This window comes from Stegastes partitus, unplaced genomic scaffold, assembly GCF_000690725.1.
Source record: "Stegastes partitus isolate 25-593 unplaced genomic scaffold, Stegastes_partitus-1.0.2 Scaffold1031, whole genome shotgun sequence".
In the NCBI taxonomy this organism is placed as follows: domain Eukaryota; kingdom Metazoa; phylum Chordata; class Actinopteri; family Pomacentridae; genus Stegastes; species Stegastes partitus.
Genome location: NW_007578762.1, coordinates 182,592 through 202,632, shown reverse-complemented (window position 1 = coordinate 202,632; position 20,041 = coordinate 182,592). Strand labels below are relative to the sequence as shown.

General features: G+C 42.1%; 1 protein-coding gene across 2 annotated transcripts; it reads right to left on the bottom strand.

Moving 5' to 3' along the window:
• Positions 1 to 2,742: 2,742 nt before the first annotated feature.
• Positions 2,743 to 19,658, bottom strand: taf1 (TAF1 RNA polymerase II, TATA box binding protein (TBP)-associated factor). Of its 2 annotated transcripts, none has more exons than XM_008295220.1 (40): positions 19,368 to 19,658; positions 18,434 to 18,548; positions 18,123 to 18,246; positions 17,559 to 17,675; positions 17,172 to 17,297; positions 16,758 to 16,999; positions 16,418 to 16,633; positions 16,064 to 16,306; positions 15,747 to 15,981; positions 15,423 to 15,530; positions 15,145 to 15,312; positions 14,905 to 15,032; positions 13,527 to 13,634; positions 13,174 to 13,347; positions 12,873 to 13,046; positions 12,605 to 12,709; positions 12,295 to 12,495; positions 12,068 to 12,209; positions 11,251 to 11,381; positions 11,079 to 11,159; positions 10,845 to 10,994; positions 10,611 to 10,730; positions 10,160 to 10,335; positions 9,834 to 10,066; positions 9,523 to 9,730; positions 8,607 to 8,778; positions 8,207 to 8,418; positions 7,978 to 8,086; positions 7,781 to 7,879; positions 7,518 to 7,695; positions 7,362 to 7,429; positions 7,137 to 7,259; positions 6,943 to 7,035; positions 6,763 to 6,847; positions 6,576 to 6,643; positions 5,553 to 5,669; positions 4,818 to 4,913; positions 4,282 to 4,510; positions 3,887 to 4,058; positions 2,743 to 3,584 (listed from the first exon to the last, which is right to left on the bottom strand). In XM_008295220.1, the coding sequence occupies exons 2-40, from the start codon at positions 18,545 to 18,547 to the stop codon at positions 3,362 to 3,364; spliced, it is 5,868 nt and encodes a 1,955-aa protein (XP_008293442.1). In that variant the 5' UTR covers position 18,548; positions 19,368 to 19,658; the 3' UTR covers positions 2,743 to 3,361. The 2 variants fall into 2 exon arrangements, with proteins under 2 accessions (XP_008293442.1, XP_008293444.1); XM_008295222.1 differs by having other exon boundaries at positions 8,613 to 8,778.
• Between the last annotated feature and the right edge of the window lie 383 nt (positions 19,659 to 20,041).

Below are 20,041 nucleotides of genomic sequence, written 5' to 3'. Positions count from 1 at the left end.
ACATATTTAACGTTCAAGTCCAGGAGCATTTAAGTAAAAACATCCGTGAAATAGCAGCAATATCAAATGTAGAGACGAAGGCGCTGATGTTAGACAATCATCTGTTTTTCACATCGGTTAAATTTGTTCATCGGACTGATACCGATATATGGGAAAAACCACTCATACCATTTTGGTCGACAATATATCGTGCATTCCTAAGTATGTTAGATATAGATGTTATTCATAAGGGTAAAGTTAATACTTTTCCAGATTCCTTTTGAGATGGATCTTTGTGAATGTGCAGCTCATCGACAGACAATAGATAGACGTGCACTGGAATTTTACCTATTGCACCTTTTTTTGCAGCATCACCAGGCAGGACAAGGTCACCTCTGCAGACCAGCCTCCGCTCCCTGCAGGCTGTCAGGAACAGCAGAAGCATGGATACAGACGACTGCCAACCTGCTGACCAAATCACTCACCCTCCATCAGGTTTGGATCTGCTCTCTCACACAACAGACTTCAGATTTACATGTCATCTCTCTGTGTCTTCAACTGAATTTGATCAGTATAAAGAAACATTCTCTGTTTTACAGGTGCATCATCTACCAGAATGGGGTCAAGCTACTGGTCTACATCACTTTCTCCTGCACTTCTGAACTCCAATAACTTGCGCTCGATGAAAGACTCATCGGTGCGGTCGGCAGCCATGAAGAAACTGCAGAGGTCTCAGTCTCTGAGCCCCTGCAGGATCCCTCACCCTGCTAAGGGATACCTGTCTGTTCGCGGACGGGTTTTTGCCTCACCTGAGAGGCCGACCAGTACAGCTTGGGCCAGAAACGTACCATCCATTCGGCGGTGAAAGACGCAGAAGCAGAATTGCAACATAAACACCTTGTAATAATTTGTTCACATGGTCGACAAACCTGCATATTAACAGAAATAGCTGTAGATTGTAAACTAATTCGTGCTTGTATAAGAATCCCTCATGCTGTTGTATGCTGCTCTGTGCTGTGTCTGTATGAACTCTTCATGCTGAGTGACTTTCCCCTCAAACAACCAGTAGGTAGGAATGCAAGAATGTGCACATCATGTGCTGCGGCTGTGGCTCAGGTGGGAGAGTGAGTCGGTCAATGATGGGAAGGGCGGCGGTTTGATTCCGCCCTATAGCCTGTGTCATGGTCGTGGTGTCCTTGAGCAAGACACTTGACCCATCTTGCCTGATGTAAATGCGCATGAATGGATTGTTCCAGGTGGTGGTCGGACGAGCCGTGGGCGCAGAATGGCAGCCACACCTCTGTCAGTCTGCCCCAGGGCAGTTGTGGCTACACTCATAGCTTACCACCACTGGAATGAATGTGTGTGAATGAATAATTGATAGTGTTTGAGTTACTCCTTGAGTAAGAAAAGCACTATATAAATCTCATCAATTATTATTGTGAGCAAAGCATGACAGGAGCAACAAAAACCCCCATGTTGTGTTGTTTTAAAAGCCCAAATCATGTGAACTGTTGTAGAAATTCAGTGACGTTACATAATTGTAGAAATGTGAGGATAATGCTGATAAATTCACCCATCTGAGCGGTTTTGCTGCGATGCAAGCTGCATGAGCTAAATTAACTGTTAACACTTGAACAGGAAGTGATTCAAATAGATTTTATGGCTGATTTGAATGCGGAAGTGCCGTCAAACTTCAAGTTAATGTGGGCGACTACAGAACGAGCCGCTTTCTGCAGAGCTGTAGCAACAGGAAGCGTGCAGTTTGCCGTCATGTTAGAGAAGCTAAATAGGTGAAGTCTGCATAAAATGAAGCGACATTACAGGAAACAGACCTGTGGGTTCGGTGTGACTCTTTCATAGAAGTTATTCAATGATTTCCACTACTTCAGTGGTGGCTACATTTTGCTGATGTTTTTGTGCTGACATGATTTAGTTCATCTAATAATCCTTGACTCACCAAATGAGGGGATTATAAAGCCCAAGTCTAGATGTTGCAACTCTCAGAGAAGCTGAACTTCTTCCACTGTGTTCCTACATGTCACCTGCAGTGCTGTTTACACTGCTGTGGCTCTCAACCTTTCTTTCATTAATAACCAACCTATTAAAAGTCAGTTCCTGTTCACTTTTCTTTGATCTCTTGTTTGCTCCTTGTGCTTGAATAGGAGCCGTTGACATCTACTAGCAACGGCACAGATAATAGAGAACAAAGTCGCTGTGCAAATGTTTATCATGGCAACCTGGTGAGGAAACGCTCGAGTCAGTTCAGACTTTGTGAACAAAGACATTCAATAGTTTGTTTGCTGAAAGTGACGGTTTGGTGTTGGAGTACCCTCTGCTGTTCACCGTGTTTATGAACATGCTTCACTGTGACTGAACCACAGACACATGAACTCTCCATAAACACAAGATTTAAAGATTTGATACCTAAAAGTGAGTGAGGGAAACCACAACACAAAAGAAACAGATACAGAACTGTAACTCTTTATACTGACTAACACCTGATAAAATAAAAAAAACTAACCTCAATCAGCATCCTTTAACTAAACACTTACTTTGATTGCATTTCAAAATATACGCAGTGATTTTCAACCAATGAGCACAAATAATGAAATCTTTCATTCTACACCTCAGTTATTTCTTTTGTAACCGACATAATATGCATCCATTGCATGTTCAGTTATAAGTAACCATAGCCTGTCACTGGTGTTGTATGTCCTTCATTACAGTGCGAGGAAGCAGAATGAACAAAGAAACAGACACTAGATTTCAAAAAATTGTAATAATCTAAACAAGAAAGAAAGATACAGTGTCTGTAGTTGGCTTTCCTGATTCTTCCCTTCATAAGAGGAAATATTAATCTGTCAAAACAGAAGGTGAACTGCAGACCTGAATTCCTCTGATCTACTCCTAACTGGAACAGTATGAGAAAACAGTCATTTAGTACAGATGAGAATTCTGTCACTTCAAAGAGTAGAAGAAGAAATGCTAATTAGTTTTTGTTTGTAGTCATGATTTGCTGTTTCCTTGTCTTCTGTATATTTATTCAGAATGGGGTAGAAACACAGGTGATGAAATATTTTTCTGATTGCAGAGTATTGAGTTAAAACAGTACAAAACAAGCAAATACACACTTCTGTGTTAAGATACATCATGGTACACAGTATTAATTGAACATATAAAAAGCAAACAGAAATTTACAATGTGCTGATTGTACTGCAAAAGGTACAACAGAGCAACAGCAGGATGCTATAAACATTAACCATCATTTACAAAGTGAGAACAATGTACATATTTACCTGAAAAATCGCATTTTCTCAGTTTTAAAACTGGGATTACAAATGTCTTCATAATACTGCGCATAAAAAAAAAGGAAATTTGCCTAATTGTCGGAGTCCATGTCGCTGTCTCCCCCAATTGATCTGAACTCTTCGCTTTCCTCGTCTTCGCTGAGCTGGACCTGGGAGAGCACAGCAGGGCCTCTCCTTCGCGCTTCATCTTCTTCATCTTCCTCCTCCTCCTCGCTGATGCCGTATTCTTCTCCGTTTCCCATGCTAGATGGTGGCAGCTGACTGCGACTCTCTGTCTCCTCATAGCTGCCGTAGCTGAGACAGAGAAGTAGGAAAAGTCAGAAAGAAAATTAAAAAATTAACCCCATCATCAGAATAATGCTCACTGTGTATGACTCACACTAATGATTATTCAGTTACTGATTGATGCCAACTAATGGTTAAGATAACTGTTAGATATTTGCACCACTAATACTGACTGATCACTATTTTTAAGTGATGAAAGCTAAATATAAATGCCAATTTTTTAGATACCTGCGTGTGACTTTCTGATGAGACAGAAATCATCTACATTCTTGAGTATTGTATTAGAAAACAGTATTGATTGCTTGTTGTACCTGACATTGCTGTCTTCCATGTGTGGCTCATCGGGCACATCCCCTTCATACGACATCATGCTCTCGTCCTGCTCCATGCCCATGCGAGCTGTGTCTTGAGCTCTCCGAGGAGGTGCAGGTCGCACATCAAGCTCTCTGTCGGAGTCGCTGCCACTCTCTGACAGTTGTATGGCTGCAGCAACACACAACGCATCAGGATATTTTACACAGTGTGTAGAAACGCAAAGCCATGCAAATACTCTAAGAATAGACATTTAAGTAGACGCTGTGTGTTTCCAACACGCCTTTTCACAGATTATGAATTTTTGAATGTAGGATGGACAGAAATTGTTCCTGAAGATTCATTTTTAAATGAAAGTACTCCATTTCTGCTCCAGCACTACCAGCGGACTTACAGGAGAAAGGGTTGTCGCCCTCCTCTTCACTGGCATCATCCTCTCCGTCAGACATGAGCAGGTCCTGATACAGCACGCTGGCTTGGGCTGGGCGGTTCGATCTTCTACTGTCTCCCTCCTCTTCGTCATCATCCTCGTCTTCCTCCTGATCATGCATCCGCCTGCGAGGCGGCAGCAACATGTCCTCTTCATCATCATCGTCCTCCAGATCTCCTTCAGCATCCTCAGCCTAGAGACATGGGCCATACAAACAGAAGGTAAATAAGAACACCAAAAGCTGTTAAGGAAAGAAAAAGTAAGTAAAAACTCACTGAAAAATATGAAGAAGTAACATAATGTCTTAAATAATCGTCACTTTTAATATCTAAAAACACACTTTCTAATACCAGACCATCTTTTTTTTTCTCCTCTTTTTTTTTAACGACAGCAGTCACACAACTTAAAACTAAACTAATTCAGAGTTGCTGGATACATTTCCTGTTTTATAGATTTGTTTGCTATTGGTGACCTCATATCATTAAATCTGTCTTTCTTACAGGAGCAGGGGTCTTGGGTTTCCCATCATCTTCCTCTTCAAAGCCTTCAATATCCACATCGGACTCTTCTTCCCCAGGTCTCCTGCTGTGTCGACCCTGAGGGGCAGAATATAAAAAGTCACACTTGCCAAAGTCAGACTCTGATGTTAAGTGTATACCACACAGGCTAAAACATTAGGAACAACAAAATCGCCTGATCAGTCTGGATGCTCTGCAGATAGTTAGAGGAGAGGTTGCAAGCCTTATTTCTGTCTCTCTCCATACCTGCCCCCCTCTCTTCTCTGGAGCAACCACTAGAGGTCCCTCAGAGAAAAGGCTGCTGGGCTCTCTGGGCAGACTCCCTGAAGCCCCGCTGTCAAACAGATCAGCAGGCTGGCCAACACCACACAGAGCGGCACACACAAACAGGGAGACAGGACAAGAGGGCAGGAGCGAAGGAGAAAAACGGGTTGGGAGAAAGAAGACACTACAGTGAAGAAACTAGATTGTAGAGATTAAAGTTTGGAAAGGACAGTTAGTGCAGAGAACAAGTGAAGAAATAACAAGGGCAGGAGGAGCACTACAGGGTGTGGCAAGGAAGCTACTGCACATGGAAAACCTTAGACTATTTGGTCTGGCTCGTTATAAACAGTTGGCAGCCTAATGTCTCTTGACAGTGTGGTGCAAATAGGATGCCCAGAAAACCACCATTTGCCCAGCTAGCAAATAAAAACTTGGCCCAGGACGGCCTCTTACCTGTGGCGTGTAAGGCCCAGGGGTCATTGGGTCCAGACTCTCCAAGTCTGCTGCATCTAGAGCGGCCTCTTTCGCAGTAGAAATGTCCTTCTCCAACTGTGTCAAGTGCTCGTCATACTGGAAACACAAAAACAATTAAAAACTACAACACAGGGTAATACTTTCCTTGCTCATAAAAATGACATTGTTTGAATGGCTGAGAATTTGACACTGATTAGAAAACTGTTTATGAGAAAGTATGGAAACATATGCTGTCACATAATGAATGAAATCTGAACCATCGCATAGTGGTACTTAAAAATATGGGAGCAGTGGGTTGTTCTATAATACAACATTTACCATAAGCTATTCCATTACAGTGTTTTTACTACTTAGAATGGGGAAGAGTTCATATGTCCTCCAACCATTCTAAGATGTGGAAGTGCAAAAAAAAAAGAGAATCTTGTGAAATGTGTCAAAATATATTACCATATATATATCTCCAATTAAATCACTGATTCAATGGAAACAACTTGGCAGCTAATTAATTCATGAATTAAAGCAACCATTAGCTAGCTGGTTGTTTAGCTAGCATAATCTGAAATGTTTAGAAATTCAGAACGTATGCAGGGCAGATTTAGTAACTCAGGAGCTGCAGGAAAACTCTGTCTTAGGTTATTTTCACCCTTTCGTTAACTGAATGTTGGTGTTGGCAGTGAAGGAAAAACTTCAAACTTTTTCTCTTCATTAAAACTATTAATACCGCACAGTGAAAATACAACCAAATAAAAAGTCCTGCATTCAATTCTTTTCACCTAAAAATGACGAGTGAAAGAGAAAAGGAAACGTAGAGAGATATTAAAGCAATGTTATTTCGGTTTAAATTCATTCACTTAAAAAAATAACCAATAAGAGTACCGTTTCACTGACAGATTGATAAACACTCTCGTTAAGAGTAGTAGTAGCCCTGATGATACTCATTCATCCTCGTAACCCTTCCCCTTGAGGTGCAAAGAACAAACTATGAGATCAGATTCAACATACCTCTGACAAGGTCTGCTTGCACACGTTGACAATCTCCAGAGCTGTCTTGGTGTAGGGACTGTCTGAGCCTGTCAGAGACACACAAGTGATGATGTTACAACAGCATTTTTACATAACAACAAAGCTCTGTTTTAGACTGTGAATTTTTAGGAGATGCTGTCATGGTAACAGTGATAGAAACATTTACCGTTGTATTTGATGCTGTTGGTGTGGATGAGGCTGATGTCTGAGAGGAACGCATCTCGGTTCTGGTATTTATGCTTGGAGATGTTCTGTTAAACCAGGGAAGACACACACTGTTGCTAAACACGCTGCCAAATTTCAATGATGATATTTACTGTCAGACTGACATCTCATATCCTCTTACCTTGCGGATGCTTTCCAGGTCCATGGGGTTCACAATCACCTTATAATAATCGGGCACAAACTTCTTGTTGACAGGATGGTGAAACGGCCATGACTACAAGGAACAGAACGATGGAGGAATGAGGGGCAGGTCATTATCTGACTACACTTGTTCTTAAAGTGACTGAGGTTAGAAAGAAGAAGAAGGCGACTCACGTCAGGAACCACCATCATCTTCTGGGTTACAATGTTGTCCAGGATGAAGGAGAAGGCCACCTGATCATCGTCATCCAGCAGGGGGTTGATGGCTTTCTCTAGTCTCACCAGCCTGTCCTCCTTCTGCACAAACACAGATTTAATAGGTAAACTCACAATAGTGTGGAAAGATGTGGCATAAGATTAAAACCCCTTAAATCTTCACTGCTGGTAACAATCACTCACCTCTTTCAGTTTGGCATCACACAGGTCCAGCATAGACTGAGCAACTTGTGTTATTGGATGTTTTGCCCCTGGTGAGACAAAAACAAAAAGATATCTCAACACAGGGCCAAGGTTTCTTAACTCGCAGAGCTGTGAAATATATTCCTTTAACTTTACCATTGTAGGTGGCGCTGTTTTTGACGATAACCTCCACTGCTTCACGGAACTCCTCCCTCGACGGATACATTCGCTTGCGTACATTTTCCCTCAGTGTCTGCAGGTCCATGGGCCGAGTGATGATCTTATAATAGTCCTTCACAACCTTGGCATTGACTGGCGTGTGGAACGGGTATGTCTGCATGGAGAGGCAGTAAGGATGAGACTGCAGAGCAGGAGAGACGGTGTATGACAGTGTGAAGTGCGTGCCTGTCACATCTTACATTGGGGTGATCCCTCATGTCATTGATGATGCTTTCTAGCACAGAAGACAAGGTCACCATGGGATCCGTGCGTCTGCGGTGGATGGCCTTGTGGGGTTTCTGTTGATATTAAAAATCAAAGACGGTGCAAAAAAAAAATCAGATAAAAGGAGTCTGACTTCACAACGTGTTAGAACAAGCTGTAAAACAAAGCTTACATTGAGGTAGTCACAATGGACTGCACTGCCTACGCGTCTCTTCTTCTTTGGTGGCAGCTGTTGCTTGGGGAACTTGAGCACTAAAGACTTTCTGCGCACTTCATCAGCACTGTAGGAGAAAAAATAGGTTAGAAACTGACAGAGGCACCTGTCACAGATAATGCACTAAAACTCTCTGATAAAATTCTTTCAGTGGCAAGAGAGTAAGAATAAAAGAACGTTCTTCTACCTTTCAATGAGCTGTTTGCCCAGCACAATCTTAGTGCCTTCCACCTTGATCAGCTCCTCATTGTCATTGTGGATGACAGTCTTTTCCAGCTCCTCCTCCTGCTCCTCTGTCATGGCTACTGGGTTTGAGGGCGGGGCGTTGGTTTGATAATAAAGCGGGCAGAATTTGTTGGTCCTCATGTGTCCAATGGCCCCACATGCTCCACACTTTAGCTAGGGAAAAGAGGCAAACATTAAGGAACACGACGATATTCTACCTGTGTTATATGATAATATTAATGAAAGAATTTATTATTTATGCAAAAAGCAAAATGGCCTTAGATTTGCATCAAGCTGGGTTCTAAGAAGGTGGTGAGGAAAAGGTGAAAGAAAGAAGTATAGTACTAAATCAGCAAGCTTACTTTTACCTTGAGGTCTGGTCTCTCTTTGACCTTCTTGGTCTTCTTCTCTGGGGGTCCCTTGATCTTGTCCTTCTCCTGGTTTCTCTTGAGCCTCCTCAGCTGCTCCTGAATGCGTCGTCGCTCCTTCCTCATCTCTTCTCTGTGCTGCTCATCGAAGAGGGCGAACTTTCGTCTGCAGTCACAAAGGTTGACAATACAAGCTGTTTTAACATTCACTTGTTTATTTGTGGTGTTGGCGTGGACCTAATTAAGTGGCCCTACAATAGGAAGTCTCTGTCTTTGTCCTTAATGAGCTCAGGTCCACTCTGGAGTATAGCAGCTGATCTTCTGGTTAGACGCTTTATTTATTTATTCATAAGGTTTAGTCATTTTTTTACTCTTTCATTACCTAATAGCTATTTTTAAATGCAGGCCTTTACCGAACACTTTCAAATGATTAGATTGTGCTGCTGGTGCCAGGTGTTTTTACTGAACTTGGAGAATCCAACTTTACTCACTGTGCACCTGAATCTATCTCTATTTTTATCCTTTGGGCAATTCCAGTTCTTAATTTAATTTAATTTAATTTAACATTCAGCTGTTCTTGTTTCAGTTGATTAGTTTATTGTAAAAATGTAACTACTTTAAATAATGTTTACTATATTGTAAATGTGTGTACTCCCAGTTTAAATAAAGGTTGAACAGGTGAATAAATTCAAAAGTACAGATTAAATGTATGGTGCCTACAGCCACATCACAACTAATTGGCATAAGTTTATTAAAGTTGCAGCCGAGATGTGAATTATTATCACTGCTTACTTTATATTAATTAAACACTGCTCAGTAGTGGTTGGTTATAAAACAGTTTGATGGAACATTTCCTTGGAACAAATAATTACTGCAATATCAGAATATGAGTATGATAACTGGAACTCACATGAATTCATCATCCTTGGTGGTTCTGATCCTGGTGTAGGCGTCGATTACTGAAGCTTTGCGCACCGTTTCACAGCGGACATATTCCTTGCCATCCTCGTCCCTGAAGGTGCGATAGATCTTGAGTCGCCGTCCTGTGGCTGAGGAGTTTAGGCTCGTGACGGAGGATGTGTCATCGTCTTTGTGGGAGCTCGTGGACAAGGAACTGGCTGCAAAGTCAAGGGAAATAAAGTTCATGATTACAGTCACAGCAACACATGTGTCTTTAGTGTGCCATTAAGAACCTGTTTACTATCAGTAATGCACACTTACACAAGCCTTTGCGCCGCTCCTTGCGTCCCTTGTTGTCCCGATCACTCTCCTCACCCATCAGCATCCTTTGCAGCTCCTTTCTCTCTTGCTCCTCCCTCTCGCGAGAAAGCTGGGAGCTGGTTTTCTTGTTCTGCAGCATGTTCTCGATGTTCTTACCCATCTCCTCAAAGTCGCTATCCTCAGCTGAACTGCTGTCCGTGTCTGTGGAGAGCACCTCTGTCGACTCTAACACTCTGTGTTGGGGTGCAACAAGAAAATGTATTGAAGATGTGCACGGGCGGGATCCTGAATACTGTTTCTATTAGAGTGTAAGATGAGAGTCTCACTTGTTCTGTAGGTCAAAGATCCTCTGGCACTCTTCCTTGTAGCGCTCCTGGTGTTCAGCGACCGAGAAACGAGATCCTCTGGCAAATTTGCTCATGGGTCCTTCACCTGTGCGCGCCTGCTCTGTCGACATGGTTCTCACCACGTCAATAACCTCCCAACGTGAGAGTTTCTTGATCTAACACACAAATAAACACATGATCGTTTGAACGAGCCCGAATGTGCCATGTGTCTTTCTTACATTTGTCGCCAACAACAAAAACTCCAAAAACACATTCAAAGTCTTTTTGGGAATTTCCATAGAGAGAAAATAAAAGACACAAGAACAGAAAAATTGAAATGATCAATTCAGCTGGTTATTGATATCAAAACAGGGATCCTCTAATTAGGGAAACGTCTCCTTAAGCTTGATGCTTTCCTACATCAGTTTTCAGCATATGACTCTGGTCTTACCTCTTCCTCTGGAACACCAAACTTGCGCAGCAGTTGCTTGGCATTCTTCAGTGACAGCCTCCTGAGATCAGCATCTGTCCCCGTCACAGTCTTCTTGACAGGCTGTGGCTCTTTGTCATCCTGGAAACATGGACAGAACCAAGTTTTTTTTTTTTTACCCTCTATACTAACACAAAGCAGAACATGTACAGAAAACAATGCCAAGGTGGCAGAACTTCACGAGGACAGTCAGACCTTCTGTTGAGTGGGCTTGTTGGGCACTTTCACATAAGAGAAACCCTCTCCGCAGCCTGTGGGATCAGCCACGCCTGTAACCTCCAACAGGCATTTCCCCTTCATGGCAGAAATGAAGGCTCTTGTTGTGTTCCAAGGAGCTGTCCGCACCTAGGAAGTGTGACAGACTCAGTGTGAATCTAAAAAGTTTTCTCATGCCTCGATCAGTTAACTTCAACATGTTCGGATCAATACCTCATCATCAATCTTCATTTGAAAGTCCTCCTCATTCTCCTCCTCTGGAGCAAAGAAGGACTTCTCACCATATCCGGCATCCTAAAGAGGTCAGATAACTGTGAGTGAAGCAGTAGACACACTGTTTACTTATGTACACCATCTGAAGTTACTTGGAGGTGGATAGTGTTACCTTGAGCCTCTGCTCCGCCACCAGCATGCTGTAGTAAGCACAGCATTGCTCTGGAGACACCATGGCCCTGATCTCTTCTTCTGTAGGCAATCTGAAGTCAGGCTTCAACACCCACCAGTTTGAGTCCATCCCTGGCATGAGGAAAAGGCACTTGATTCATTTTCTCTCAGCTGGCATGTTTACTTGAACATAGAATGCAGCGTAAAAAGCCATGTAGTTAGTTTTTGTGCTGCAAACACCTGGAACATTTTACAACAAACACTGAAACTTAACACAACTGTACTTGTAGGTCAATTTCAAACCATGATCAAAAACAACTCTGCACTTGAATTTAACCGTGATTTGATGTTTTTTTCCCCCCCTCATTGTCACTGCCCTATTTATTCTGTTTGATGATGAATACTCTTGACATCACTGAAAATAAGGGCATGTCCTTAATGATTCTTCAAGATTGAAATAAAGATTTAATAAATAAATGAATGAATGGAAAGTAAAATCTTGCCATTGTTTTGTTTTTATTATATGCACATTGCAGAAATATATGAATTGGTGATACTCAACAGCCATATGCTGTTTCCTTATGCTGTGCTATAAATACATCTTATCTCTAGCATAAATCCACAGTAGGCCTAAAAAGCTCTTTCCCTGCTCAGATCCCTGGCTGTCAATTCTAGTCACATACACCACTGAGCTCACGCTGCTTCAAACAGCACAGAATCTCTTTATAACCTCAGTCTTGCCCTGATTCTACACAGCTGTGTTAGGTTAGTCCAGTTCACGATAATGATCACTAAATGCTAAACGGGTGTAAGTCTACCTGTACGTTTGAAGTCAGCACAGAGCTTGAGTCGTTTCCTGATGCTGCTCTCTGAGTGGGAGGGGAAAGCTTTCTTTATATCCTCCATGCGGATTCGCCGGGGCCGATCCTTGCTCTTCCAGAACAAGCGGTAAATGAAAACCTACAGAACACAGACGTGACAGCTGAACATTTGCAGCGACATCACCATCTGGAGTTTCTGGGAAAGGTTGGGCTATCAAACATACCTGCAGGAAGTCTCTGATGTGAGTATTGGCTCGTTTGGAGTTTGGCCCTGGAACTTCAAACAAGGGGCACTCCTGACCGACTACAATAATGTCCACAATCTCTCTGATGTAGTAGCCATGTCGTGTTCGTAGGACTAAGAAATCTGTCTCTTTCATCTTGTGCAGGTAGATTGGGGCACGGAAGAGGTTGTTTTCAAATGCCTGAAAGAAAAGGGCAGACCAGCTCACAGTTTGCCAAGATAACAGACCAGCGATGCGTCACACATTCACATAATCCAAATATTGAATCTTTGAGTGTGATGATGCTGACCTGGAGCAGCTGTCCAGGATGCAGAGAACCCAGGAAAGGGGAAGTGTGGCAATACACTGTCTCTCCATATTTACAGTCGGGCGCTCCAGGATCTTTTCCAGGTTTCTGAAAAATATAGTAACCATCTGTTTTAACAACTGTATTTAAGGAACAAGTAACCAGTGAAAATTTGGTGACTTTGAATATGATCTTACATTTACACTATTTGTGTGCGCTGCTGTGTTTCTCAGTTTCTCGCCATGAAAGTGGAAAAAAATACTATTCTCACCCTTTTGTAATAGTTTTTGATCTTGGTAGCCATGCCGACTTGCATGATGAGGGGAGCGTATTCTTCGCTGTACTCTGCTAGGATCAGATCTCCGTCTTTGCCCGTCAAGTCCTGCGGAGTTCGCATGAAGAACATGTCTCCTCCTCCTGCTGCCTGCCGCTCTTGTTCTCGCATCTATCCAACAAAAATTTCAGCACATGTAAACAGTACACCATTATGATTATTGCAAAAATGGCAAAAACACTACAAGGTTATCTGTATGTTCACAGAGTAATAACGTTTGTTTTGAGCAGAGCTCCACCTTGGCCTTTTTCTTTATGTGTTTGAGCAGCGGCTGAACAGCATGGGGGCCTGGCTGAGCCAAAGCTCCGAATGAGTACTTCTTCAGAGTTGGCCGATGGAACTGGCGAAGCTTCATGGGCCCCATGTGAGTGGGGAAGAACGGCTGTCTTAACTCCAGAGCTGGGATTGAGTGCTGTTAAAGGCAGAAAATTTACTCAGTCATATTTCACAACATCAATTATTGCTTAATTGCTTAATTATGTACGACTTAGGATTCTGCCACATATTTACAGAATAACTGACGATTTAAAGTATTTCCTGGTTGATGGCATCTTGTCGGCTTTATCTGTATTGTTGTGGGATGCTGATTACCTGAATGATGTTGCCACCAAAGGTTCCCCTGAGGCCCTGCTGTTTGGGATAGTAGAACTCATCATTGGAAAGGTTCCAGGGATCCTTCACCTCTGGCTGGGACATGTTCTGAGTTGAAAGAAAGCATATTTAGTTAATGTCTTCTAACTTCTTAATGCTTTAATTGAATTATGAGAATAGCTGTGAAGTTTCACAGTTCCAGTTTACAAACAATAGTAAGAATTCTTTAGCTTCAGATGCAAGAATTCTATCCAGTGTTTCCTCTACATTCATTCCTTCCTTTTTTTTTCCCTATTGTCACAAATACACCACCGCCGCATGTCTTCCCCTTCACAGCAGAGTCCTGCACTGGGTACTCGCGAGACGTACTAAGGTAAACCACAGATAACTATCCTGCTCAGTCTCTACTCTTCGGGGGGTTAATGAAACGTTAATTACTGGTGAGTACTAAGGTAAATTACAGAGAACTATCCTGCTCAGTCTCTCGTCTTTGGGAGGTTAATACAACGTTAATTACTCGCGAGAGCGCGGCCTTGAAAGTGATGTCAAGTCCAGCACCAGGCTCCAGGTCAGATAGTCAGAGGAGGGTCGTCTTAGAGAATAGGGCAGCGACTTACCAGAGGAAAGGTAGACTTATTAGCTTACGGTAACTCAGAATAGATTTTACAAGTTAAATAGACTTTCGCAAAATATTGATGGCCAGCTAACGTAACATATCGACAGATTACGTTAACTGGGCCCGGTGCCAACTCAGTGTCGCTAGCGTGAGTAAACTAACTGATAGCATTAAGCTAACATCTTGTTCAAATATTTCTCTAAGAAGAGAAAGACACCTGATGGAGATGACACTAGCCAGTTATCATTAGCCTTTTACTGACTCATAACCGATGATGGTTCGGTAAAAAATAGTGTTCACACTGTAATCAGATGTGATGTGAGTGTAAATGATCTAACGTTAATGTTTTATTTAATTGTATAAGACAAGTAACATGAGACAGGGAGGAGCAGTGGAACAAAGTGAAGGAGAGCAGAGTACAGCAGGGGGAGAGAGATGAGAGTAGAGAAGAGCCTAAAGGGGAGCTCAGGCTATCAGGCTGGGACCCTACATGGGTTGAAAGAAATAGCCGGTTCCACTCAAGGCTCTGCCACACTGATAATGGGGGGTGTCCATGAACCGTTTTCCCTTTTTATTTTTTGCATAGTATACATAATCATATATCTGTTTTATTTCACAGAGTCAGCCCTGGTCTTCCTTATCAGAGATGTATTTTATCATTTCATTTTTCTTTCCATGTCTTCCTTGAAGACACACAGCTTATAATCTATCAATTTTCATTTTCAAACATGTGCTTATGCATGCGCTGATGAGACGACATACCTGCTGTGGCTCATCTTTTATCACTCCAGTCTTCCCCAGCAGGATGCGGCTCTTCTTGATTGCCGTTTCCTTCTTATTCTCTTTTGATGGGGAGTGAGAGGTTGTCTCCTCCTTTTCATCAGGAATTTCTACAAAAGGCCGCAGCATAGCATGTATCAAGAAAAGCAGACTAAAACAGGATGTGGCTAATTTAAGATCTTAGCAGAAGTTACCGTGCAGCTTAATATTTTTTGAATATACCTAGAATGATATTCTCATCATTGGGATCCAGTGTGAGCACAGGTGGTGTGAGAAAATAATCCATCTCCTGGTCATCCCAGATAATGTTGTCTTCCCAGCGTCCATACACCAACTCTTCATTGTCAATTGGAAAAATGGAGAACCAAGGACAGTCTTCTTCATGAGAGGCTGCAAAAAAACAAAAATAAATGAAGATATTACAGAAAATGAGAGACTATCCCAAGATAAATAAGTCCAGTGAATAACTTATGTCCATTGTGACCAAATAATTAACTGACCTTGATTATCATGGCTGTTTTTTTCCCGCTTAGAGCCAGAGATCGAAGATGCTTTGGGCATGGGTGGAGGTGTAGGTGGCACCAGTTGGGAATTACTTCTTGTTAGACCTGCAAGATTAAATAGTAAATAAAATAGTTTTACATACATTCTGCTCCACTATCAGTTATTACTGCACACTAAAATTTTTATAAAACTGTTGAGTTTGGTTTGGAGCAACAATTTTATTCAAGTTTTGCATATACTGCTTGGGCATAGTGTGTAATTTGCATCACAGAAAAGACAAAGAACAAGATTCCCTTTTGTATTTTCTCCTGGCATCTTACCCTGCTGTGCGTTGTAAGCATTGGCATTGCGGGTCATGCTAGACGGCAGCCATCCTGCCAGACTGGCTCGCTGAGTCTTGGTGCCCTTGTGTTTTACGTCCTCCCCATTCCAAATTATATCATCCTCCCATTGCAGCTGAGTGACCATCAGGAAGAGCTCGTTCTCTAGGGCCTCTTTGTCTTTTTCTTCATCGTCACTATCACCATTATCATCGTCATCGCCCTGCCTCTGTTCCTACAGACACATAATACACATAATCAGAAACACAAACAGTGTAGTTTCCCTGTTATGGCTACAGATGTCTGTGTCTGCGTACCTCTTGCATAGGCTCTGGAATTTCTTTAGGTGCATCCTGCTTCTCAGGCTCACTGGGCTGATGTTCCTTAAGCTTGAACCCATAGTTAAAATGGCTTCCATCCTCAGGGACGCCCAACATGTCGTACCAGAGCTGGGCTGGACCATATCTCCATTCTGCTACTTTAGGTCGAGACTCTGCCTCCTTGTCCCCATCGCCACAAGTTTGTGAAAACTTTGATTCTACTGGAGCCATCATGGTTATCTGGACAGCATAGAAAAGCATTCTAGGTGCTGGATACGATGACATGTTGCCAGATTGCTAACAATTAACACCATGAAAACTTACAACAGCCTGTAAAACTGGAAGACTTACCTCATCATCAGAGAGACACTGCTCTGGAGGTGGAGGGGGAGCGTACTCGTAAAGCCATCCAGACTTCTTCTCCTGGCTTTGTTCTGAGGGCTCTCCTTCTGGAGGTGGTGTTCCAGGCTGAGGGTCTCGGTGTTTCCGCTTCTTTTTCCTGCGGGCACTCCTCCAAACTGATGGCATGTTCTTTCCAGGACCAAACAGTCGCAAGAACCTAAGCACCTAGTAACACATCCAAAACTGAGTCAGTGCACTTCTTGAATTTAAAATGATGATTATAAAATAAACCTTTGGCATGCCTAACAATACATTTTAGCTTAGCGCAGTGCCTATAAAAATGGTTTACCCTTCCAGGCCTAAACTCTGGGAAGAGTTCTGTGACACTTGGCAATGCTTTGGCCGCATCTTTCTGCATGATGCCAGCAAGAGGGAGGGTGAGCCTGTCTGGGGGACCTCCAGCCCCCGAGCCCTGGCAGGGACGATCGGTTTCTGATTCAGAGTCGGAGGAGCTGCTGAAGTCCACCTTATCAGCCGTAGAGGATGGTGCGATGATGGAGGGCAGGATGATGCCATCACCGTCTTCCCCAACTGCCAGGACAGACAGTGACAGGTCACAGCAGCAATACGGACAATCACGTTTTATCAAAATTCTGTGTCTTAAATACTTAAACCTAGCCTGAATTTACTTAAATGTCAAACTCTACAAGAGTAAGATACAACTGCTCAACGGGAAAAAAAATATGGGTAGACATGTTCTTACCAGTTGGGCTTTGGGTTGAGGGTTCGTCTTTCTTAGCAGCAGCTGTAGGAAGACTTGGTGGTGGTGGAGGAGGCATAAGCTTCGAGTCAATGTCCTCACAGTCAGCATCATAGTCATCCTCATCATCTGCAATTAATGAGTGAGAAAACATGTTTACATTAATGCAAGTATAAACAAAAAAGTAACAAAGTCCAACAACAATTTGGAATCCTTGATAAGAAAACAAAATGCAAACAAAAAACAAACATAAAACACGTTTGGAATTTTCCTTTTACTATTTAGGCTAAAAATCTTTTGCTTTTCAATGATTAAATCCATTTTATACACCTTGAGAAAATAAATCCTATTTTAACAAAAGTAATCAAACATTAAAAATGCGATAATCACCTGTTTTCCTGCTTGGTTGCAAAGAGCCCATGGCTTGACGGTACTTCTTTGTCTCATCCTCAGCAACCTCACTGATGTCAGAATAATCAACTGCATCATCGGTGCTTTTAACCCAACCTGGACAAGGCAAAAAGTTGAAAAAATTACTCTTTTCTGTTTGTGACTACACTCATCCATCCATCCATCCATCTCTTAATCCTCTGTAGGATCGCAGGGGGGCTGGAGTCTATCCCAGTCGACTCAGTGTGAAGGCAGGGGACACCCTGGACAGGTCACCAGTCTATCACAGGGCTACACTTAGAGACAAACAAACACACTCACATTCACACCGACAGACAGTTTAGAATCACCAATTAACCTCAACATGTTTTTGGACTGTGTGGGAGGAAGCTGGAGAACACATTGCACAGGGAGAACATTCAAACTCCACACAGAAAGACCCCAGGTGTCCTGATCAGGTGGAAAACCAGGGATCTTCTAGCTGTGAGACGATGATGCTAACCACCGACCCAGCATGCAGCCCGACTCAACTCATAGAAAATCAATTTATGGATTTACACTCACCCTCTGCATCCACACTACTAGAGTCTCTGGTTTCCTCCTTATCTTCATCCTCATTGGCAGTAATCTCTGTGATGAGTGAGCCTAAACCCAAAGTACCCAAACCAGCTAGATGCTTTTTGGACTCCTGATGTAGGAAAAGAGGGCAGAAACAAAACATTTCAGTGACAGTGTAAATGAATTATACTCTTAAAAAACAGTACACTACACATAACTTCCATCAGTAATTAAAAACCTTAGTTCAAATGCAAAGCATGATGTTACCACTTAAAAACTGCTCATAAAGGTTGCTGACATGCTCTTTAAACACCTACATTGTCCAAAACACTGTCATCCTCCAACTGTCCATCTTCATTGATGTTTCCAAAGAGGAAGCCAGTGAGAGAAAAAGGACGATCTTGGTCCTCATCACTGTCTGAGTCCGACATCCTAAAGGGAGAACATTTACAGTTTAAACATTCGGACTATCTTCTAATGCGGTGTTGTGACTTGAAACATCAGTGAGAGGCATCACTGTTATCCTTGATTCAACCTCCCACTGCATTCAAACTAAATTTCAAAAGGACAACATATTCAAGTGATATTTCCTATCAACTGACTTGGCTAAAAAAAATGTTTAAATGTCAACAAAGAAAGTGTAGATCACAATATCAATGCATACATTTAATCTATGTTTCAAGAAAGCATCATTGCCTCAACAGTCACATTGCATAAGATCGTTCTAACAGAATTAAGTTATCATTCACGTCTCAGTACAAGACACGTATAAACACATATTTCCAAACACAAGTATGTCTTCAAATTGTTAAGTCTGTAAGATAAACTGTAAGATCTCCTGTTCTTCGTTACAGTATCCTCATTGAAGGCTCAAACACCTTGATGTCCAGACAAATAGCACCTCCTGTGTTTTCTACCATTGACATATTTAACGTCTGGTTGTACATTACATTTGGTTCACTTCTGCTTTAGCTGCACACAGTAGCTAACACTGTAGCAGAAGTTAGTGGCGTCTTACTACTGTTAGACCCCATTAAGACTTTGGGAAAGATAACAAATTCATCTTTCTCAAACAATTCAACTGGTCGTTCTGACCTGGAGCTTTGAATGTGATCATAAAAGCCTGATAACGTTAGCTGAGTAACAATGAAGATACAAACAACGTCAGTGATTAGAACAGCTAGCTTTAGCCCGCAGGCAACACGGTAAAGGGTACATTTCAGAAGTTTCACAGAATCAAATTACACTCACCTTGCGTGACTTCTCCTCGGATTTATTCAGTCTGGGTTTTGTCCAGCTTGCTGTACCTCCTGGATGCTAACGCAGACAGCTAACCGAGTTAGCTAATGCTAGCTCGATAAAATAACTTATTATGCATTAGCTAAAATGCATGTAGTTCAGCATATTTTCTCTTGTAACTACATCAATATTTCGTGGTTGAAAGGAAAACAAACAGAAAACGCATTTAATGCAGTCTTCACACAACTAATTTCGGTACCAACTTTGGTGTTTATTTATGTGTGTCACGCACCGCAGCGGTCTGCAGACGAGCGAGCGGAAGGTCCGTGTGACCCGGATGAACATTGTGACGCGTTTAGGTCCTCCCCGAAACGCGGTACACTGTGTGCGCAAAAGGAGCAAACTTCTATAACCACAAATTATTTGGCAATAATTTGCACACATGAGTTTCACAGTCTATACAATGAAGTATGGCAATGCGCTGAATATATGTTTATGTATTTCTACCCTTGTTTATCCTATACAAATGTTAAATTCGTACTTTTTCTGCTGTCCTTAAAGTTTGACGATACTGCCCTTCCTTGGTTATACAAAAATATATTACATAAATCAGTCATGATAACTGAGCTCATTATTTTTCGTTTTCTTGGCATTCCTCAACCCTTTAAAAAAAAAAAACTTTTATT

What these genes read in the sequence shown, in the direction of transcription:
- taf1 (XM_008295220.1), bottom strand. Translation starts at nt 18,547, where the DNA reads ATGTCGGACTCAGACAGTGATGAGGACCAAGATCGTCCTTTTTCTCTC. An exon ending in GGAGCGGCGCAAAGGCTTGT is followed by an intron (nt 9,731 to 9,833) that starts GTAAGTGTGCAT and finishes TTGACTTTGCAG; the next exon opens with CCAGTTCCTTGTCCACGAGC. An exon ending in ATGGAAGACAGCAATGTCAG is followed by an intron (nt 3,585 to 3,886) that starts GTACAACAAGCA and finishes TCTCTGTCTCAG; the next exon opens with CTACGGCAGCTATGAGGAGA.